Below are 23375 nucleotides of genomic sequence, written 5' to 3' on the forward strand. Positions count from 1 at the left end.
AACCCGGGAGGCAGAGGTTGCAGTGAGCTGAGATCAAATCATTCCACTCCAGCAGGCTGGGCGACAAGAGTGAAAAAAAGAAAAAAAAAAAAAAAAGAATTGATAGTAGTTTAATTGAAGAAAAAAGAAGCTCAACATATATTTTTTTAAGGGATTAGGCCTCTCACTGTTGGCCAGGTTGGAGAGTAGTGGCATGGTCTTGGCTCACTGAGGCCTCAATTTCCTGGGCTCAAGAGATTATTCTGCCTCAGCCTCCTGAGTAGCTAGGACTACAGGTATGCACCACCAAGCCCAGCTAATTTTTAAAATTTCTTGTAGAGACAGGGTCTTGCTATGTTGTCTAAGCTGGTTTCAAACTCTTGTCCCCAAGTGATCCTCCTGTCTTGGCCTCCCAGAGTGCTGGGAGTACAGGCATGAGCCACTGCACCTGGCCCAGATCTTTTTTCTTTTTCTTTCTTTCTTTTTTTACAAAGATGTGAAAGTAAATCAGTGGAGGAAGTATGGTCTTTTCAACAAATGATAGAGGAACAACAGGCAAAAATATGTACCTCAACCTAAACCTTGTACTTTGTAAAAATTAACTCAAATTCCGCTGGGCTGGTGGCTCACGCCTGTAATCCCAACACTTTGAGAAACCAAGGCAGGTGGATCACCTGAGTTCAGGAATGCGAGACTAGCCTGGCCAACATGGTGAAACCCTGTCTCTACTAAAAATACGAAAATTAGCCAGGCGTGGTGGCGGGCACCTGTAATCCCAGCTAGTCAGGAGGCAGAGATGGGAAAATTGCTTGGGAGGCAGAGGTTGCAGTGAGCAGAGATCGTGCCACTGCACTCCAGCCTGGGTGACAGAAGTGAGACTCCATCTCAAAAAAAAAAGGAAAAAAAACTCAAATTGCATTATGGATCTAAACGTAAAATGTGAAACTATAACTCTTTTAGAAGAGAGCATAGGATAAAATTGTGACCTAGGCTTGGGTGAACAATTCTTAGTCACAAAAATCATGATCCATAAAGAAAAAAATGGATGAGTCGTTTTTTATCAAAATTTAAAACTTCTTTTTAATAAAACATTAAAAAGGATGAAAAAACAAGTCAAATAATTTTCTTGACTAGGAGAAAATATTTTATGAAGCATATACCTAGAATATATAAAGACTTCTCCAAACCTATCAGTTAGAAAGCAAATAATCCAATAAGAAAATGGGCAATGGGGCCAGGCATGGTGGCTCATGCCTGTAATCCCACTACTTTGGGAGGCCGAGGCAAGAGGATTGCTTGAGGCCAGGAGTTCGAGACTAGCCTGGGCAACATAGTGAGACCCAATCTCTTCAAAAAGTTTAAAAAATTAGCAGGTGTGGTGGCGTGTGCCTGTAGTCCCAGCTAGTCAGGAGGCTGAGGTAGGAGGATTGCTTGAGCCTGGGAGATTGAGGCTCCAGTGAGCCATGTTTATGCCAGGGCCCTTCAGCCTGGGCAGCAGAATGAGACCTCAATCTCAAAATAAATAAACGACTTTTTGGACTTCTTTTTTTTAACCAATAAAATATAGAGTAGTAGTATATTTATTTGGGATATGTTAATTTTTATAAATATTCAAAAGGTACAAATGAGTACACAGTGCAAATTGCATCTCCAGTTCTCTCTCTGTAGGCAACCACTGTTGCTGGTTTGTTGTACATCTTGGGTCTCATTCCACAGTTTTCTATGGGCTGCAATGTTTGTTACTAATACTGTTACTGTACTACAGGGGATTTTTTGTAAAGTCATTCATCACAGGCAGGATGATAACCAGGGCCACGAGGAGGCACCTCCGTTTTGGTACCCTATGATGGGTTTGATATGATCAGGTTAATGATCTCCTTTTGTTTTCCTTTTTTTTTTGAGATGGAGTTTTGCTCTTGTTGCGCAGGCTGGAGTGCAATGGCACAATCTTGGCTCACTGCAACCTCTGCCTCCCTGGTTCAAGTGATTCTCCTGCTTTAGCCTCCCTAGTAGCTGGGATTACAGGTGTCCACCACCACGCCTGGATAATTTTTTGTATTTTTAGTAGAGATGGGCTTTCACGGTGTTGGTCAGGTTGGTCTTGAACTCCTGACCTCAGGTGATCCGCCCACCTTGGCCTCTCAAAGTACTGGGATTACAGGCATGAGCCGCCGTGCCTGACTGTCTTTTCCTTTTTAAAAAAATTGAGACAGGGTCTTGCTCTCACCCAGGCTAGAGTGCAGCGGTGCAATCATAGCTCACTGTGGTCTAAAACTCCTGGGCTCAAATGATTCTTCCACCTCAGCCTCCCAAGCAGCTGGGACTACAGGTGTGTGCCATCATGACCAGCTAATTTTTTTATTTTTAGTAGAGATGAGATCTCTTTTTGTTGCTCAGGCCAGTGCAGAACTCCTGGCCTCAAGAAATCCTCAACCTCACAAAGTGCTGGAATTACAGGTGTGATATGATTTGGTTCTGTGTCCCCCAGCAAATCTCATCTTGAATTGTAATCCCCACATGTCAAGGGAGGGACTTTGTAGAAGGTGATTGGATCATGGGGGCGGTTTCCCCCATACTGTTCTCATGATAGTGAAGGAGTTCTCACGAGATCTGATGGTTTTGAAAGTGGCAGTTTCCCCTGCACTCTTTCTATCTCTCCTACCACCTTGTGAAGATGTGCCTGCTTCCCCTTTGCCTCCCACCATGATTGTAAGTTTCCTGGGGCCTCCCCAGCCATGTGGAACTCTGAGTCAATTAAACCTCTTTTGTTTATAAATTACACAGTCTCAGGTAGTATCTTTATAGCAGTGTGAAATGGACTAATAGAAGGTGTGAACCACCACGGCCAGCCTAGACTTCCTTTTCAATATTAATGTATATAAAAGGAAGGTACATTTGATCATTTAGTATGGATTCAGCTGAAACAATCTTCTGTGGTATTGGAGACACACACAAACACACAGACACACACGCACGTGTGTGTGTGTGCATGAACACCCAGAGTAAAGAACCGAATATTTGTGTCCCACCACAATTTATATGTTGAAATCTTAACTATCAACGCGATGGCAGTAGGAGGTAGGGCCTTTGGGAGGTAGGTTATGAAAGTAGAGTCCTCAGCCGGGCACGGTGGCTCGTGTAATCTCAGCACTTTGGGAGGCCGCGGCGGGTGGATCACGAGGTCAGGAGATCGAGACCATCCTGGCTAACATGGTGAAACCCCATCTCTACTAAAAATACAAAAAATTAGCCGGGCATGGTGGCGGGTGCCTGTAGTCCCAGCTACTTGGGAGGCTGAGGCAGGAGAATGGCATGAACCCAGGAGGTGGAGCTTGCAGTGAGCTGAGATCCGGCCACTGGACTCCAGCCTGGGCGACAGAGCGAAACTCCATCTCAAAAAAAAAGAAAAAAGAAAAAAGAAAGTAGAGTCCTCATGATGGGATTAGTGCCTCTTATAAAAGGGACCCCAGAGCACTAGCTAGCTGTCTCTCCATCAAGTGAGCATATGAGAGGTTGGCAATCTGCAGTCCAGAAGACAGCCCTCACCAGACTCAAACCTGCTGGCACCCTGATCTCAGACTTCCAGACTCCCAAACTGTAAGAAATAAATTTCTGTTTATAAGCTACCCAATCTATGGTACTTTGTTATAGCAGCCAGAACTGACTAAGACACACACACACACACACACGTACACACACATCTTATGCATGAGTCTCAGAGTTTACTAGCTAATTGCTGCTCAGAGATTAAACTTTCAGAAGAGCGTCTTACCAAATGTGTTTTTTTATGATTACACTTAAAAATAAAATTGTAATATATGATTGTTATGAAGTATTCAAGCAGCACAAATAAAGTAGTAGATGGAGTAGGCTGTCTGTTGTTTCTTTAAAGGGAGGCTCTTACCTCACTGCTGCTGATGCTTTGCAAGATGATGTTTTGATTTTTGGTAACTATCATCATATCAGTTGGAGAAGAGCTTGTATCATGACAAATGTCAAGCAATGACTCAGCATGTCTTTCTATCAAAAGAAACATAATAGTACGTTTTGATAAGATTCATCTCCAGCAATTTCAAAGGAAGAGCTAGCTCTGTGTTCTAAAATCAGCTCCATTGTGTCAAACATTTTCCTGAAATAGTGGTCTGGGATCCTGATGAAGCTTCTGGCACTAATTTTCACAAGAAGGGATGTGAAGACAAGAGTCCACAGAGTGGATCGCTTACTATTTTTTTAAAGGCTTTGATGGTAACTGCTATTGCATAAGGACAAAAAAATCAAACAGGTACTTTGAGATTTTGGGCAAGTGAAATTTTTTAGAGAGTTAGGATGAATCAATCATCCTTTCTGATCTGAGTACCCACTAAATTTTAAGCTGTATGAGAAATTAAAACTTTACAAGAGTCAGATTTTAGTTAAACTTAAATCCAGTTACCTCCTACTTAATGTCTACATCGTCATTGCAAAACCCTCTGTAGGGTGCTGGGACATGAGTAAGAACTTTTTAACCATTAAAGCTGTCAGCAGTTCAAGGTTAGGGGACCCTCTTCTCCAGAGCTGTGCAGAGGAAGGACATCTGTCTTCCATGTTTCCTGAGGATGTCCCATCATTACGGACTTCTATTGGTGGAAAATTAGGAGACGCTTCTTGGACTCTTCCAACTAAACCCTGAAAAACTTCCATGTATTTTTTAGGGTACTGAACACTTAGTGCCGGCTCAATCGATATTGGATTTTCTTTCTCTGAATCTGTGCACTGCCCTGAAGCCCCTGAAGTTATTTCTTGGGGATTGAGGATAATTTCTGCACAATTTGGCTAACAACTGAAATCAGAGCAATACAGGGCCTTACAGACCATCCTATAATTTAAAAAATTTAGATCGCTCAAACTTTCTTCTTTAGTTTGTAGAAGGGAGTGAATCATGAAGTTAAATTAATAGTAATCAAGAGTTACCACTTCAAATGTTTGGGAGTAATGGTTTGTGGTAGGCAAAGTTGCTAAGAGAAACCCTAATGATGAGCTGGAAATCACATTTGCTCTACAGTTGCCCAGGACAAAGACACTCAGCTCCTCTGAGCACACTTCTTATCTAGTGATTAAAGCCACATTAAATGGACAGAGTTCCTAACACCAAACAGCAGACTCCCAGTTTGTACCCTAGGGACATCCCCTCCTGCTATCCTGGCTTCTTCAAATAAGCATTGGCTTCTTTCAACAAAAACTCCCTCTTTCAGTGGCTCCTCTGCTTATCTTGTAGTGGAGACAAAATTGAACAAGTGACCTATACCCAGACCTTCCATTTCTTCACCATATTTTCCTGCTTTAGTCTCTGCAATCTATCTTTTGCCTACATCTTGCCATTGAAACGTCTCACATCCTTACCACATCTGCTTTGTAATCTCTTTTCCAATTTAACATTGTTTCCTGCTCCTTTCTTCCTGCAACCCTCTTCTGATTCTCCCCCTCCTCCTCCTCTCACTTCCTGAGTCCTGATGTCCGTACCACTCCTCTCTATCTGTATGTGCACCTCCTCAGCTCAGCACTCTGCAATTTTCTCACTCTCATCAATCCCTCAACAACCTCACCCACCATCATGTCCTCACAATCTCCTCTCTGTAGAGAACTCCCAAACTAGCCTTTCAACCGGTCCTTTCCCACAAGCCCAGTCCTACAGAAACTTGCTACTTGAAAAGTCCCAATGTGCTCCCATTTTGTTGGTTGTATTTCCATCATCCGTACTTTACAGGCCTTAAAATTTAGTCATCTTTGACTCAACTTTTGTCTCTGCGTCTCCGCTGTCAACGTCACAGCTCGCAGTTCTGTGAATTGTTCTTCCACAATGTCTCCTAGATCCACCACTCCCAGCGTCTCTCAATCTCACGCCCCACCCAAGGACTCATTCCCTAGTTCTTACCACCACACATGTGGGCACTTCTATAATTTCTTAATAGAGATCCCTGCCTTTTCCCTCAGATGTATCCAACACGATAGGAACAGGTTAATATTCCTAGAGCATGGCCTTGATCATTCTCTGGCTTAAACTTCTTTAGTGTCTGTTTTATTTTTAAAAAAAGTGATGTCCTTCAGCCTGACATCTAAGGCTCACCCCTCCATGGACCCAGTTTCTTTATGTATCTGACCTTTTGTTTCTCTTTTCCGTGACATGAACTTTCAGTTCTAGTTTCTTGTTTGCCCCTGGGATAAGCCATGCTCACTCCCAGCAAGGGGCCTCTGCTCCACAAAATCAAATTGCATCCTTTTTTCAAGGGTCAGATCAAGTCTCACCTCTTTCATGAAACATTCTTAGGTATAGCTTTGTCCTCTGCCCCCGAAGCTTCAAACAGAAAGCGAATCAAACAATAAAGTCAGGCAGCTTTCACAAAGTCACACGCTGCTCAGTGGCACACTTTTCATTATACTTCTTGCTGTGGCTGTTTCTATGTCTTTGATTGGACTCTTTTCCCACCTATATCAAACCTTCCCACAGTTATCCAGCCTTCAAGAACCACTATAAGTCCTTCTTCCCCTTTCAAGTTTACAGCAAGCTCTTTCTCTCTGACTTACGTGATGTGTCCCTGACCATGCTGTATATTTTCAAAAGTTTAAACCTTGCATTAGACTTCTTTGCATCCCCCAGAGCACCTAGTCATGGGCCTTGTACAGAGTCACTGCTCCATAAATAGCCGTGGACTTGATTTCTTTTTTTTTTTTTTTTTTTTTTTTGAGACGGAGTCTCGCTCTGTAGCCCAGGCTGGAGTGCAGTGGCCGGATCTCAGCTCACTGCAAGCTCCGCTTCCCGGGTTCACGCCATTCTCCGGCCTCAGCCTCCCGAGTAGCTGGGACTACAGGCGCTGCCACCTCGCCCGGCTATTTTTTGTATTTCTTAGTAGAGACGGGGTTTCACCGTGTTAGCCAGGATGGTCTCGATCTTCTGACCTCGTGATCCGCCCGTCTCGGCCTCCCAAAGTGCTGGGATTACAGGCTTGAGCCACCGCGCCCGGCCTTGATTTCTTTAAATGGATCCATCAAACAGATGTAGAAAAAGAAAGAGTTCTAACAGGAATTTTTGGGTTGGGAAATTATGCACGTGGAGTGAAAGTATTTACCTGGTTTTGGCATAGAACTCATTAAAATGTCCAAAAGCTTCTGTTTCTTTGAACTCTCTATTTGTGACACATAATGTATCGCTGATTTTCCACTAAAATCACAAAGTTTAGGATCTCTAGGAAGAACAGAATCAACATTAAAGTTTATTTAGTTGAATCTGTTGAAAAAAGAAAACTAATATGAGAGGGCAAACATTTACATCAAATAAATAAAAAGTAATCTTATGTAGTTTGGGGATAATAATAATTATTTCAAAATGTATGAATAGAGGATGACAATTTTCCAAGATTTTAAATGAAAGGAATTTGCTGTATATCTTTATTCCCATCCCCATTCTAAAAACATTCTAAGATTTGCAGAGAATTCCCAACTTTGGACAAAATTTTTATAATTCTTTGAGGGTGCATAAAATCAAGTAAAGATAAAAACATCTTTTGTTGGGTTTTTTTTCACACTTTTAAATTTTTTCAATGAGTCATAAGGATAAAAACATTTTGATAAACGATTGTCTTACCATTCCAAATAGCTCACTTGATTTTTTTTCTTTTCAATAATTAAGCTAACGGCTGACTTTCTTGATATTTCTTTTTTCTAATGCTAACAGATAGCTCTTTTATGATTCAAAATGGTGGAATGGCAGAGAATCTTCTCTTTAAAATTAAGCTGATACTTTTATTTCACGGTCTCTTGGTTGAGTGGAGCAATCTTGTCATAAAAAACCACAGTGTGCCTCTCTACATGACCTTTTCATTCCTCTTTACTTGGCCTTGTGGTTGGTAAGCCCAACTGGCTGATCTTAGGACCATTTACAACAGCACAAGTCTCTTCTTCTCCTCTCTATGTTGTACTGAACACTTGCATTAGATATCGGCTCAGAGAAATCCAAAGTCAAATGATGAGAATTCCATTAATAGATTATAGTGAGGGGAACAATGATGAAACTGGCTTTACTTGTCCTATTCTAGGACAAGGAGCAAGTTGATCATGGTCTCTATTCTAAAACCTTTGAATTTGAATCTCTTCGTTGCTGTGGGACAGGGTAATGTGTCATGAGCCACAGTAATATTCTCTTATGGACTTTTCTTCATCAAAGATTGTAATTCAAAAGAAATAGCATAGGACTGAAAATTGGGGTTGCCACTACCTTGATATGTGACTTTAAGCAAGCCACTTAACATATTTGCAGAGAATTCCCAACTTTGGACAAACATTTTTATAATTATTTAAGGATGCATAAAAACAAGTAAAGGTAAACTCATTGGGACCTCTCCTCATCTGCCTAGATTAGGGTGTCTCCAAGTGGCATATCTTGATTTCCGGTATTCTGGACCCCAATCCAGACCTACTGAACATCTCTGGGGTGATGTCCAGGAATCTCCACTTTCATCAATCGGCCAAACTATTTCTCAGCACTAGTCTGAAGTAGCTTCAAAATTCCCTTTTCATTCCATTATACTAACTGATCCTTTTACAATATCTTGTGTTCTTGACTATAATTTTGTTCTTGAAGCTCCCTCCTCCTTTTTTTTTCCAAAACAAAATTCATATGAAATGCTGAGAAAGAGCTCAGGCCATCTGTTCTTGTTTGATGACAAGATAACTAAGTAACAGCTTTAGGAAACTGCAATTGTAACATGAGAGATTGCTTATTAACCTTCTTATTTTTAAAAAAAGTTCATTGTTTATCTCCCCCGCCCAAAAGAGCATTTGACATATAGTAATGTTAAGATAACTTGAAAACACTATTAGAAATTGCTTTTCAGACATTGACAGTGTTTTCTGAAATAATTAGTAACATCTTGGGGGTTGAGAGCTGGATACTCAAGAATTATTTGACATTCCCAGTAACTACTAAAACACTACTCATTTAAAGAAATGAAACAAAGAGCTGAATATCATAAGAATAATAGGTAGCAAATTTTAAAAACTGCACATCACTTTGCCACTGTGAAGTCACTTCTATGACGGTGTGCGTGCATTTGGTATATATAGTAGAAAACAGCCTGGAATCCCTGCACTTTGGGAGGCCAAGATGGGAGAGTAGCTTGAGGGCAGAAGTTCGAGACCAGCGTGGGCAATATAGTGAGATTTCATCTCTACAAAAATTAAAAATTAGCCGGGCATAGTGGTATGTGCCTGTAGTTCTAGCTACTCAAAAGGCTGAGGCAGGAGGATCCATTGAGCCCAGGAGTTTGAGGTCACAGTGAGCTATGATTGCGCCACTGCACTCCAGCATGGGCAACAGAGCCTGTAAAAAAAAAAAAAAAGAGGAAAGAAAGAGAGAGAGGAAGGAAGGAAGGAAAGAATGAAGGAAGGAAGGAAGGAAGGAAGGAAGGAAGGAAGGAAGGAAGGAAGGAAGGAAGGAAAAAGAAAGAAAGAAAGAAAGAAAGAAAGAAAGAAAGAAAAAGAAAGAAAGAAAGAAAGAAAGAAAGAAAGAAAGAAAGAAAGAAAGAAAGAAAGAAAGAAAGAAAGAAAGAAAGAAAGAGAAAGGAAAAGAAAAGAGAAAAGAAAAGAAGGAAGGAAGGAAAGGAGAGAGAAGAGAGGGAGGGAAAGGGGAAAAAAGAAGCTATGTGTCTCGGTTTACATGTGATTTCTGTAAATAACAATGGAATAGACACCCTTCGGCTGGGCTGACTAACTGCTCGTACTCACGCATGATGCCTTAGGAGCTGGGACAGAACTTCCACAGGTCTGTACGCTGTTAACATGTCAAGACTCTCAAATAGGTCCACATCTCTCACAGTCAGCATCAGAGGGGTCAAGCCATGTTGGTTTGGGAAATTTATATCCAGGAACTCTTCGGATGCCTTTAAAAACATGCAGCTTTATTTCTGTTGTGTTTTTACTGCATAGCTCTTTATGCTAATCTTTGCATTTTCATTGCTTGGCCAACTTTTCACTATAACTTCAATATGTTCTTTCTGAGTGTCTGTCCTTGAAAGGGAACTGATGAGGTGAAAGAACACAAGCCAGAAAGACAGATCTGGGTTTCAATCTCAGCTCCTTAAGGTGGTTATTTAACTTCCCTGACAAGTTGTATCAGGGACACCCAGTTAAAAGGTGATCAAATTACCCTGATAAATTGAGGGTATCCAGTTAAATCATGTGTAATTTTCTTTTGGGATGTATTTATGCAAAATATTATTTGTTGTTTATCTGAAATTTAAATTTAACTGGGTGTCTTGTATTTTTATTTGCAAAATCTGGCAACCCTACTTGCTAAACTTCAGGGCCCTCAGCTGTAAGGTGGAATTGTAGTGTCTTCCTTGCAGGGTTATGTTGCTGATTGGGGCTAGAATGTAAAAAGCACTTAGCAGAGTGTCTGACACACAGTAAGTGCTCAGTAAACATTCACTGAATGAATAAATAATTCATAACAATATAGCAGCTCAGCCGGGCGTGGTGGCTCACACCTGTAATCCCAGCACTTTAGGAGGCTGAGGCATGTGGATTGCTTGAGCCCAGGAGTTTGAGACCAGCCTGGGCAACATGGCAAAACCCCATCTCTACTAAAAATACAAAAAATTAACCAGGCCTGGTAGCATGCACCTGTAGTCCTGGTGACTCAGGAGGCTGAGGTGGGAGGATCACCTGAGCCCGGGAAGGTCGAGGCTGCAGTGAGCTGTGATCACGTCACTGCACTCCAGTCTTGGCAACATAGTGAGACTCTGTCTCAAAAAATAAAAAATAAAAAAAATTTTAAAAACAGCTAACTTACCTGTATTTATATAGTCAAATGGAGGGAGGTATATGGATATAATTTGATGCCTTAATGAAAGTAAAACTTAATTTGGATAATTCAAAACTGAAAAGCTACCGCAGGCCAAAACACCTAAATTGTTCATTTTATAGACCAAAGAAATGCACTGATTTCATCTCTATTTCACTTTATGCCGTGTCAATATACTCAGTGTCTCTACCTCAGCTTCTCTAGGGACAAACTAGAGAGAATGGTATTACTTCAGCAAGGTACTGTGGGAATTAATTAGTTAACTTTTTTTTTAGTCTCTAAGAAGAAACCACCTCTGATATCAATGTTTATTATTAGTTAGAACCAACATGAAAATTTTGAACTGAGAATAGTCTCGTATTAGCATATCAATTCAGCATCTGTTGATCAAAGTATAGATCCAGTTACAGGTACCAGTTTCTTAAAACTTGGTTCCTAATGTTTAGGGGTTAAAAATGTGGTTATAAAAACAGACATTGGGCCAGGTGCAGTGGCTCACGTTTGTAATCCCAGTACTTTGGGAGGCCGAGGTGGGCAGATCACGAGGTCAGAAGATCGAGACCCCGTCTCTACTAAAAATACAAAAATAAAATTAGCCGGGCATGGTGGCAGGCGCCTGTTGTCCCAGCTACTCCAGAGGCTGAGGCGGGAGAATGGCATGAACCCGGGAGGCCGAGATGGCACCACTGCACTCCAGCCCGGGTGACAGAGCGAGACTCTGTCAAAAAAAAAAAAAAAAAAAAGACATTACATTACAATTACAACTACTGAAAACACCATTAAGTAAAATACATTGTCTTTCAAAAAAATTTTCTAAGCCTCAGTTCGTGATGTTTGGCAATTTTAGACTATCATTTAGTCCAACCAAAGAATTTGAAGTATTGTTTGGTTTTGTTATATCTCTCCTTGAACTGTACCTGACTGGAATATCTTTCACTTTTTTCTTTATCTGTTTGTGTCTTTATCATAAGGGCTTAGAAGAAACTGTTTCTTAGCAGCAATTGATTTTCTTTCAGTTGGAAGATCACATGGTCTGACAGTCTCTTTGAAGGTAAATGCCAAGAGCAGGCAATTGCCAGTCACCAATAATTAATGTCCTTGGTTATGCATATGATTTTGCAAATTGCTTTCTGAAAAAGTATCTGTAAGTAGAAAATCTAAACAAGAGGATCAATACCCTGAGAAGACAGCCCTTTAAAAATGTATCATCTGAACTCCTTTCATAACAACTAAATATTATGCAAGGCATAGGCTCTCTGATTCCCTTTACAGGATAAAGATAATAACAGCAACTGGTCCAAAGGGATCTAAGCAGCAATCGTACAAACGGCAGCGATGCCAAGGGAACTCCTCTGAGCAAGTTGATAGTGGTCCTCTGGAGGCTTCCTTGGAGCAAATCATTTCCCAGGGGTGTTGTGTGACTTCTAGCATCCAGCCCAAGGAAGGTGGAAATCGACCTGCTCCTGTGTTCCTTTATTATCTTGTTTTCCACCCCAGTGTTCTCTTTGATCCCTTTTCTTTTTTATATATTCTGTCTGAAACTTCCTAGGATTACATTGGAAAAGAACTCATTTTTCTTTAAAAGGAGTCATATGTAGTCTGTCCCCTTTTCACCATCCACTCACCCACCCAAAGATGGAAACAAATATCAACTAACCAGTAAATGTTGAACTTGCTCAAGATCACCTTGCCATGAACTTTGTAGAAGTTGCATTTGGGGAGCCTGGATTCTATTAACTGCCAAGAGTTTTCTTTGGATATTGCAATTAGCTACGTGAATTGCGGTTCGATTGCTGTAATTGCAAAGGGTGATATCTACTCCCCTTTCCAGAAGAAATCCAACAACCTGCAAAATGACACAGTCTTAGTTAAATATTTTTAAGTACCAACAGTGTCTTCAGAGCTGGGTGGAAAACTGACTTAGGCATGGCTCTGATTCATTGGGAAGTGGGTGACTGCTATTTGCCCTTCTTAATTTGGGAAACAAAAATCTCATGACATGCATGATTTTTGGATACTCTTTTTTGGAGGGACTAGAGATCCATGAGTATTGTATGTTAAACTCACACAAAACATTGAAGTTTTATAACTGTCTAACATCGAGAATACAAAATCAAAGGGAGGAGGCATGGTGGTGTGCACCTATAATCCCAGCTACTGGGAGATTGAGGCAGGAGGATCACTTGAGCCCGGGAGTTCAAGGCCATCATGCACCATAATCCTACTGTGAATAGCCACTGCACTCTAGCCTGGGCAACATAGCAAGATCCTGTCTCTAAAAAAATACAAAAACAAAGATGATTCAGGCTTACTTATTCTTGAATGTTGCAAGTATTTCTGCAAGTGTTTCTAGAAAGAGAGTAAACTCTATTCAGTATGGTAAGGGGACAGATTGCCCAGTTGCGAGTTAAGAACTGTCCTTGGTGCTGAGACTGCACCAATGAACAAGACCAGTAGCCAGCCTTTAAGGTATTTGCAGTCTACTGAAGAACAAAGACACTTAAAAAAAAAAAAAAAAGGTAATTGCAACATGGGGTGATAAATGTAACAAGAGAAGTGAATACAGGAGGCTGATGGGGGCACTTTGAGGAAATTTTTAAAGATATCTTGGAGAGTCTGCAAAGACTTCTTGGAGAAAGTGATGTCTAAGCTGAGACCTGAAGAATCAGACTCAGCCAGGCACACTGGGAGAAAGATTGTTCCAAGCAGAGCATACAATGTGAATAAAGTACAGTGTGTACAAGAGGGCAAGTAATATTCAAAGCTCTGGAAGGAGTTAGGTATGTCTAGAGCTCAGGATAAGAAACGGAAGGGAAGGAGATGTGGGTGGAGAAGTCAGCAGTGCCTGAGTCCTGAAAGACCTGACAAACCCCTTTGAGGAGTTAGGGCTGTGTCTTCAGGGCAATAGGCAGACAGTGAAAGATTTTCCTCAGAAAAATGACATACTCGGTGAGTGTTTTAGAAAATCACTCTGGCTGCTGAAACAGATTGATGTGGGGAAGAAGGGAAGTGGGAAGACCGGGGAGTAGACTACCACAGTTGCCTCATGGAGAGATGACAGTGACTGAACAAGAGAAATGGTAGTGGAGATTTAGTGACTGAGGGCATAATCTAGGAACATTTAAGAGGTGGAATTGACAGAACATAGCCACTTATTCAATGTGGGAGTTAATGGTGAGCCAGAAATCAAGGATAATTCCAAGATACTGTCTTCAGTGTACTTTTGTCTGTCTTCTGTACTGCCACTGCAGACCAGGCTGCCATGGTCCCTCGCCTGAAGCAATGGAACAGCCTTCTCTCCATATCAAGTGCTTCTGCATGAAACTCACTAGAAAGGCCCAAATCAAAAATTCAGATAACATCAAGAGATGGGAAGATGAGAAGAACTTGGAGCCCTCATACCACCATTTCTGCTGGTGGAAGTGTAAATGGTGCATCCACTTTGAAAAACAGTCTGGTTTGGGAGGCCAAGGCAGATGGATCATGAAGTCAGGAGTTCAAGACCAGTCTGGCCAAGATGGTGAAACCCCATCACTACTAAAAGTACAAAAATTATCTGGGCGCCGTGGCAGGTGCCTGTAATCCCAGCTACTTGGGAGGCTGAGGCAGGAGAATTGCTTGAACCCAGGGGGCAGAGGTTGCAGTGAGCCGAGATCATGCCACTGCATTCCAGCCTGGGTGACAGAGTGAGACTCTCTCAAAGAGAGAGAGAGAGAGAAAAGGAAAGAAAACCAGTCTGGCAGTTCCTCAAATGATTAAACATAGAACGCCCCTATGATCCAGCAATTCCATTCCTAGGTATGGTACTCAGGAGAAATGAAAACATATACCCACACCACAACCTGTGCACAAATGTTTACAGAAGCATTATTCATAGTAACCAAAAGGTGAAAAGAACCATTTTCCATCCATGGATTGGATAAATAAAATGTTGTATATCAAGACAATGTGATATTATTTGGCTATAAACATCAAGTACTGACACATGCTACTACATGAATGAACCTTGAAAACATTATGCTAAGTGAAAGAAGCCAATCACATACTGCATGATTCCATTCATATGAAAGTCCCAAATAAGAAAAGTTATAGAGGCCAGGAACAGTGGCTCATGCCTGTAACCTCAGCACAGGTAGGTAGGCTGGTAGGCCGAAGCAGGTGGATCACTTTAGCTCAGGAGTTCAAGACCAGCCTGGGCAACATGGTGAAACCCTGTCTCTATACAAAAATTAGCTGGGTGTGATGGCACATGCCTGTAGTCCCAGCTACCCGGGAGACTGAGGCAGGAGGATCACCTCAGCCCAGGAGGTAGGGCCTGCAGTGAGCTGTGATTGTGCTACTGCACTTCAGCCTGGGCAACAGAGTGAGACCCTGTCTCAAAACAAACAAATAGACAAACAAAAAACAATAAAAAAAGAACAGCTATACAGAAAGAAAGTAGATAAGTGGCTGCTTAGGGCTGGGGTGGAGTTGGGAAGAAAGGATAGAGAGTGATAGCTAAAGGATATCAGGTTTCTTTTTATCTTCTTTTTCTGGGGATGAAGTTCTTTTTGAGATGATAAAAGTGTTCTAAAATCAATTGTGAGAATTGCACATTAATACGAATATTCAAAAAAAAGGAAGTAGCCACTTTAAGTAAAAGTAAATTGTATGGTATATGAATTTTATCTCAATAAAGCTGTTTTTGAAAATGCCTTTGCATGCCTTTATGGCCTTGCGTGATCCAGCGCCTGTCTGCATTTCCAGTTTTATCTTGTGCCAGTCTTCATCCTCCCTCTGCAAGATCAAGTCACCTTTCTATACTTCAAATGTACAAGATTTCTTTTTCCTTCATTATTATTATTATTATTATTATTTTGAGATGGCGTTTCACTCTTGTTACCCAGGCTGGAGTGCAATGGCGCGATCTCGGGTCACTGCAACCTCCGCCTCCAGGGTTCAAGTGATTCTCCTGCCTCAGCCTCCTAAGTAGCTGGGATTACAGGCCCCCACCACCACGCCCGGCTAATTCTGTAGTTTTAGTAGAGACGGAGTTTCTCCATGTTGGTCAGGCTGGTCGCGAACTCCTGACCTCAGGTGATCCGCCTGCCTCAGCCTCCCAAAGTGCTGGGATTATAGGCGTGAGCCACCGCTCCCAGCCAAGACTTTTTTTTCCTAACCAAGGCCTTTGTCTTTGCTGTTCCGTCTACCCCAATTGACCTTCATTTATGTCTTAGCATAAATACAACACATCAGTAAGGATTTCTTGACCACTTTATCAAAAGAGAAGCCCTCTATTGGTTACTTCAAAGTACTAATAACAATTTGTAATTTTTTTTTTTTTTTGAGATAGAGTCTCGCTCTGTCGCCCAGGCTGGAGTGCAGTGGCGCGATCTCGGCTCACTGCAAGCTCCGCCGCCTCCCAGGTTCACGCCATTCTCCTGCCTCAGCACCCGCCACCACGCCCAGCTAATTTTTTTGTATTTTTAGTAGAGACGGGGTTTCACCGTGTTCGCCAGGATAGTCTTGATCTCTTGATCTCCTGACCTCGTGATCCGCCCGCCTCGGCCTCCCAAAGTGCTGGGATTACAGGCGTGAGCCACTGCGCCCGGCCCACAATTTGTAATTTTTTAAAGTGCTTCTTGTTTCCTTATTTGTTGTGTTTCACCTTCCCTCAAATGTAAGTCCCCAAGGACAAGAGATCTTATTACATGAACAAATATTGTATGAATGAGTGAGTGAATGGTTTAAGATAAATAGATGATGATGCCTTAGTTTAATTCAATTTCAAATAATTAAATGTTTATTTGATTTAATATGATGGGTAACACTGATACCGGTGTCCCTCAGGAGGGTAAGGTTTGGGAAGAAAGACGATGAAGATAATTTTGGACCTGTTGTGTTTGGGATGTCTATAATATACAAGTGGAGATATTTAGTTGGAGTTCAACATTGTGTGTGTGTGTGTGTGTCCGATATGGGCTTGAGAATCACGGGCCATCCTCACATTATTGAAGGACACCAAAATTTAAAGGATGAGAAGAAAGAACCCATGAAGGAGACTGGATAGAAGTTGCCAGAGAGGTAAGGGGAAAAACCAGGAGGAGGTCAAGGAAGAAAACACTTGAAGAAAAATTGGAGTCCAACGGTGCTAAGAGGTAGAAGTGGCAAAGGACATTATAGGGGACATTGGCAAGAGCAGTTTCAATGGAGTAGTAGAGGAAGATGTCAGACTGCAGTAGTTTGAAGAAGTAAGCAAGTGGGGGCAGTGAGGATAAACCAGTAAAACATTCTTTTTTTTGTTTTTGTTTTTGACAGAGTCTCCCTCTGTTGCCCAGGCTGGAGTGCAGTGGCACTATCTTGGCTCACTGCAACCTCTGCCTCCCAGGTTCAAGCAATTCTCCTGCCTCAGCCTCTGTAGTAGCTGAGACTACAGGCACCCGCCATCATGCCCGGCTAATATTTGCATTTTTAGTAGAGATGGGGTTTCACCCATGTTGGCCAGATTGGTCTCAAACTCCTGACCTTAGGTGATCTGCCTGCCTCGGCCTCCCAAAGTGCTGGGATTACAGGCATGAGCCACTATGCCTGGCCGTCACCTGGTTTTTGACAGCAGACCCTGATGGTTTATGTGATTTGTTCAGCTGAATGGATTCAGGACTTTGGGTGGCATTGTTGAGGTGATTACTGTAGATTGGCCTCCTCCTGCTGCTTGGAGTTCTGTTGACAATAGCTTTCACTGAATGTTATATGAGACAAAGTGATGAATCTGGCCCTAGCCTCTGTTGGTGAGATTAATCAGAGTGGCCAACAGACTGGTGAGATCATGAGAAAAATCATCAGATGCCAAGATAGTGTAGAAATGAGGGGTGGACCTTGTTAGGAGGCACGTCTCCATGGGTCTCTTATATTTCTGCAGGTCTTGTGAGCAAAGGCACTGATTGCTTTTATTCCATGCAAACTTTTCAAGCTTATTTGTATAGTGAATGGCTTTGGAAGATAGAGATAGTGTCTCCTTCTCCAGCAAAGAGTAGCTTTGCTTACTGCCCATTGTAAATTATTAGGGATTTCCAAGTTGAGGGTTCCTCTGCTGTTATGCAACCCACTGCATGTTCAGGGGTCACCTGGTCCTCTTCCTATTACTCAGTGGGAATTAGGGCTTAGGGAACGGATACAAAATTGCTAAAATTCTGACTAATGCTATTGTTATGAATAAACACACTGCCCTTTTGCTCTGATCCAGTAGTTCTTTCTTCTGCTAGGAATCCAAGCAATTCTGGCAAGCTAACTCATTAGCTGCGAGTAGGGTAAAATCTCAGATCCTTCATAGTTCTCAAGAGATGTCTGCAAGTGAAAAGGCCTGAGAGAGGAAAGGAAGTGGTTGCAGGAGGACGTGGGATCAGTGGAGGTGTTTGCTTCTTTATGCACTGGCAGAAGGCACTTATCTAAGCATTTTTAAATGCTGATGGAAAGAAGCATCATTGTTTGTAATAACAAGAATCTGGAGACCACCCAGATGTCCACCAGAGTAGGATAGGCAGATAAATTGTGTAGGCAAATAAATTGTGGCATATATATATATATATATATATATATATATATATTTTTTTTTTTTTTTTTTTTTTTTTTTTTTTTTTGAGACGGAGTCTTGCTCTGTCGCCCAGGCTGGAGTGCAATGGCCGGATCTCAGCTCACTGCAAGCTCTGCCTCCTGGGTTTACGCCATTCTCCTGCCTCAGCCTCCCGAGTAGCTGGGACTACAGGCGCCTGCCACCTCGCCCGGCTAGTTTTTTATATTTTTTAGTAGAGACGGGGTTTCACCGTGTTAGCCAGGATGGTCTCGATCTTCTGACCTCGTGATCCGCCCATCTCAGCCTCCCAAAGTGCTGGGATTACAGGCTTGAGCCACCGCGCCCAGCCTCTATATATATATAGTTTGAAGAAGTAAGCAAGTAGGGGCAGTGAGGATAAACCAGTAAAACATTCTTTTTTTTGTTTTTGTTTTTGACAGAGTCAAATATATATATGTTGTTTTTTGTTTTTTTTTTTTAATGAGATAGAATCTTGCACTGTTGCCCTGGCTGGAGTTCAGTGGTACGATCTCAGCTCACAGCAACCTGTGCCTCCTGGGCTCAAGCAATTCTCATGCCTCAGCCTCCCAAGTAGTTGGGATTACAGGTGTGTACCACCATGTCCGGCTAATTTTTTGTATCTTAATAGAGATGGGGTTTCGACATGTTGCCCAGGCCGGTCCCAAGCTCCTGACAGACTCAGGCAATCCACCCACCTTGGCCACCCAAAGTACTAGGATTACAGGCATGAGCCACTGCGCCTGTATTGTGCCACATATTTTTATCTAATGGAACACTACATAGCACTAAAAATGAAAAACCATAGCTACACTTTGTGTTTCAAAATAGAGGAATCCCAAAAACATGATAGTGGACAGAAGCAGCAAGTTATGCAGGAACATGGCTGGGTACAGTGGCTCAGGCCTGTAATCCCAGCACTTTGGGAGGCCGAGGTGGGAGGATTGCTTGAGGTCTGGAGTTTGAGACCAGCCTGGCCAACATGGTGAAATCCCGTCTCTACTAAAAATACAAAAAATTAGCGGAGTGTGGTGGCGCACGCCTGTAGTCCTAGCTACTCAGGAGGCTGAGGCAGGAGAATCGCTTGAACCCAGGAGGCAGAGGTGGCAGTGAGCCAAGATCATGCCACTGCACTCCAGCTTGGGCTACAGAGTGAGACTCCATCTCAAAAAAAAAAAGTTATGCAAGGGCATATGCAGTGTGAGTTTGTTTTTATAATATTCAACAGCAGGAAAAAGCAAGCAATTATTTAGGCACGGATGCAGAGGTGGCCAGGAAATTATTAACCCAAAATGCCAGATAATGGTTAGCCAGGGTGGGGGATGCAATTCAAGACAGGAATATATGGAGAGGGCTTTTGAGGCATGGCAACGTTCTAATTTTTGGCCTGGGTGTTGGGTACACGGGTGCTTGTTTCATTAATTTTCTTTTTTTCTTTTTCTTTCTTTCTTTCTTTCTTTCTTTCTTTCTTTCTTTCTTTCTTTCTTTCTTTCTAGCATATGTGCTATATTTTATAATTTGTTCAAAAAGCATTCAAGGAAAGGAGTCAAAAAAGAAAAAGAGTTTAAAACATAGTCAAGAGAGGCTAATTGAGGAAGCAAAGGTGACCAGGCAGGATTCAGGGTCCACTTGCATTTAAAGTCCCAAGAACTGGCCAGGTGCGGTGGCCCATGCCTGGAATCCCAGCACTTTGTGAGGCTGAGGCATGTGGATCTCTTGAAACCAAGAGTCTGAGACAGGCTGGGCAACATGCTGAAACCCCACGTCTACAAAAAAAAAAAAAAAAAAAAAAATTAGCCAGGCATGGTGGTGTGTGTCTGTAATTTCCAGCAACTTGGGAGACTGAGGTTGGAGAATCACCTGAGTCCGAGGAGTTTGAGGCTGCAGTGAGCCAAGATGGTGCCACTGTACTCCAGCCTGGGTGACAGAGTGACCCTGTCTCAAAAAACAAAACAAAATGAAACAAACAAAAAAACAAAGTCCCAAGAACTTGTAGAGGCATCAACTTGTGCAGTTGAGTGAAATTTGTCTTTTCCACCCTAGTTTCCCCATTCTTGCCCTTTCTATTCATGAAGCCTCCCTCTTTGCTGCCTCTCCCCAACTCTACATGCTCATATTGTTGCCACTTTTACCTGAATTCTTAAACAGAACTTTATAAGTTACCACACACAATGATGTAACTGATGAATAAGATCCAAATGGGTTACTTTTTCATTAATGTCTCCATTTAATAAATATTTATTAACACCTGGCTGGGTCAGGCGCTCTGCTTGTAGCTGGAGATACAGCTAGAACAAAGAGGACAAAGTCTCCTGCCCTTTTAGGCCTTATTATTCACTTATTTACCCCTGTTTCCCTCCTTCCAGGTTTACGTGCATTTGTTAGAGCAGAGCATAAATTTCCAGGTACCGATGGAGCTGGGGGTTCATTATATGGTGCCATTAGACCATTAGCTCCTCGGGGGTGGCTTCTATGTTTGACTCACATCCAGATCCACCATGAAATCTAGTGATTTTCTTGGATATAGCAGGAATATTTGTGGACTGAGTGAAGAAATGAATAGAGATGGTTCCTATCTAGATTTAGGGTATCTCCCTCCCCATACCCCACTGTGTGTCTTCGGACACTCGTTTATGGCAATGGGTGATATCACTATTCACAAATATCTCATTCTCAGAATCCTTAGCTTGGAAGACTTTTTGTCCTTGAGCCCAGCACGCCACATGTTACCTCTGTTAGATCTTCCTCTGCGGCAGTAATGAGAGGCGTATTTCCCGTCTTTGGGTGCTGAAAGTCGAGGTTTCCGAGGACGGACTGGACTTTAGTAATATAGTCACAGATGAGTTCCACATCACCTCTTGAAACTACTTCTAGGAAATCATGAATCAGTTTATTTTTATTCATCTTGCTAGTTCCACATGATTGCCTTGAAGAGAAAAGGAACGATTTAATTATATGAGAGCCAGCAAAGCTGTGAATGGTTCAAATGTAACATAGTCTGCCTTTACTGCCACCTGTTTCCTTCTTTTATGTATAAAAATCTCATAACCGTTTCAAAGACAATTTTGAAAAGAGTGGGAAATGCCACAATACCACCAGGCTTGGTTTTTTGCGTACATGTTGAATTAGGAAGAATAATAATTTCACCATTATTTTGGAAGATCTGCTATGGTAGAGGAGAAGAGAGGATGGATCAACAGCAGAATGGAAACAGCACAAGCTTGGAGCCCAGTAGAACCTGGATTTAAATTCCTTCTCCACAGATTACCAACTGTGTGACCATGAGCACATGGCTCATCTCTGGGCTGCGTTTACTTATCTCTAAAATGGAAATGATCGTCCCCTCTTCAAAAGGTTGGTGAGGATCTGAAATATGATCTACAGAGGGTTGGCACATTCTACAGGTGAAAATTCTTGTTGGATTTTGTTATTTTTTTTTTAGATTGTTTATTAACCACCTTATACGTATTTCCTTTCTGAAAGTCCCATCTTCCCAACAATACGGTAAGCTCCTCAATAGCAGGGACATTACATGACTTGTCCTTTCATCTCCTCTTTGATTGTAGCACAGTGGGAATCATGGAGGAGCACAGTGCCCACTGTTCTAGATTTTCCAGGAAAGCCCTAATTTTAAATATCTCACATCAGTTTTCCAAATCATTGAAATATCTCAAATTGCAATTTTGGAGGTCACCAAACTACCCTCTCCTGCATGGACCTTTTTTTTTTTTTCTTTTGAGATAGAGTCTCACTCTGTCACCCAGGTTAGAAGGCAGTGTCACAATCTTGGTTCACTGCAACCTCTGCCTCCTGTGTTCAAGCAATTCTCCTGCCTCAGTCTCCCGAGTAGCTGGGACTACAGGCGGCCACCACACCCGGCTAATTTTTGTAGCTTTTAGTAGAGATGAGTTTTCACCATGTTGGCCAGGCTGGTCTGGAATTCCTGACCTCAGATGATCCACCCGCCTTGGCCTCCCAAAGTGCTGGGATTACAGGCGTGAGACACCGCGCCCAGCCTGGAGCCTCTTGCTGTTAGTAACAGCATGACATCCTTTGTCAGGCTCTATACTCCAACTTCTGCTTCTGACACCACCTCACTGTATGTAGCCACATGTTATCGATTCGATGTGCAATTTCCTTGCAGTAATCTGGCATGAGATTGAAAACAAAAGAACAAGAGGCTCATTTCATAGTACAACTTTGTGGAGGAAAGCTAAGGAAAACAAACAAGAAAAAGTCTAGATTTCCTCTTTAATGTTCTGAACACACAAATGGCTTCAGAATTCATGGGCCAGACTACATAGAGCCCTCGTTCTCAAATGAGAACATGTGCTTCACTCTAGAAATAGTTCTAGTCCATGAATTCATCAATTCATTAGGAAGATGCTATATGCCCTTCAGCCGCTTTCATTGACCTGTCCCAATAAACATAACACAAAACAGGTTAGACAAAATACAAGAAAGAGCACACATGGTTAAGTGTCCATGCAAACAGCAGATAATGAATCTTACAGATGTCAGAGAAATGGGCTGGCCATGTGATCTGGAAGATCCCCTTGAAAGAAGGCATTCATTGCTGGGCTTGGTGGCTCACGCCTGTAATCCCAGCACTTTGGGAGGCTGAGGCGGGCGGATCACGAGGTCAGGAGATCTGGCTAACACGGTGAAACCCCGTCTCTACTAAAAGCACAAAAAATTAGCCGGGTGTGGTGACGGGCACCTGTAGTCCCAGCTACTCCGGAGGCTGAATCAGTAAAATGGCACGAACCCAGGAGGCGGAGGTTGCAGTGGGCTGAGATCGTGCCAGTGCATTCCTGCCTGGGCAACAGAGCGAGACTCTGGAAAGAAAGAGAGAGAGAGAGAGAGAGGGAAGGAAGGAAGGAAGGAGGGAAGGAAGGGAGGAAGGAAGGAAGGAAGGAAGGAAGGAAGGAAGGAAGGAAGGAAGGAAGGAAGGAAGGAAGGGGAGAGAGAAAGAGAGAGAAGAAAGAGAGAGAG

The 23375-nt window shown here is 42.3% G+C and overlaps 1 protein-coding gene across 2 annotated transcripts in view; it reads right to left on the reverse strand.

Moving 5' to 3' along the window:
• MAP3K19 (mitogen-activated protein kinase kinase kinase 19) overlaps window positions 1-9898 on the reverse strand; it is a 62923-nt gene extending 53025 nt beyond the window's left edge. For both annotated transcript variants that reach the window (XM_015432017.4, XM_015432016.4), the window contains exons 1-3: window positions 9736-9898; window positions 7083-7198; window positions 3884-3999 (exon numbers count right to left, since the gene is read on the reverse strand). In XM_015432017.4, coding sequence (XP_015287503.3) covers window positions 3884-3999; window positions 7083-7198; window positions 9736-9833 — 330 coding nt within the window. In that variant the 5' untranslated portion in view covers window positions 9834-9898. The remainder of the gene's footprint in view (window positions 1-3883; window positions 4000-7082; window positions 7199-9735) is intronic.
• Between the last annotated feature and the right edge of the window lie 13477 nt (window positions 9899-23375).

This window comes from Macaca fascicularis, chromosome 12 (genome assembly GCF_037993035.2).
Source record: "Macaca fascicularis isolate 582-1 chromosome 12, T2T-MFA8v1.1".
NCBI lineage: Eukaryota > Metazoa > Chordata > Mammalia > Primates > Cercopithecidae > Macaca > Macaca fascicularis.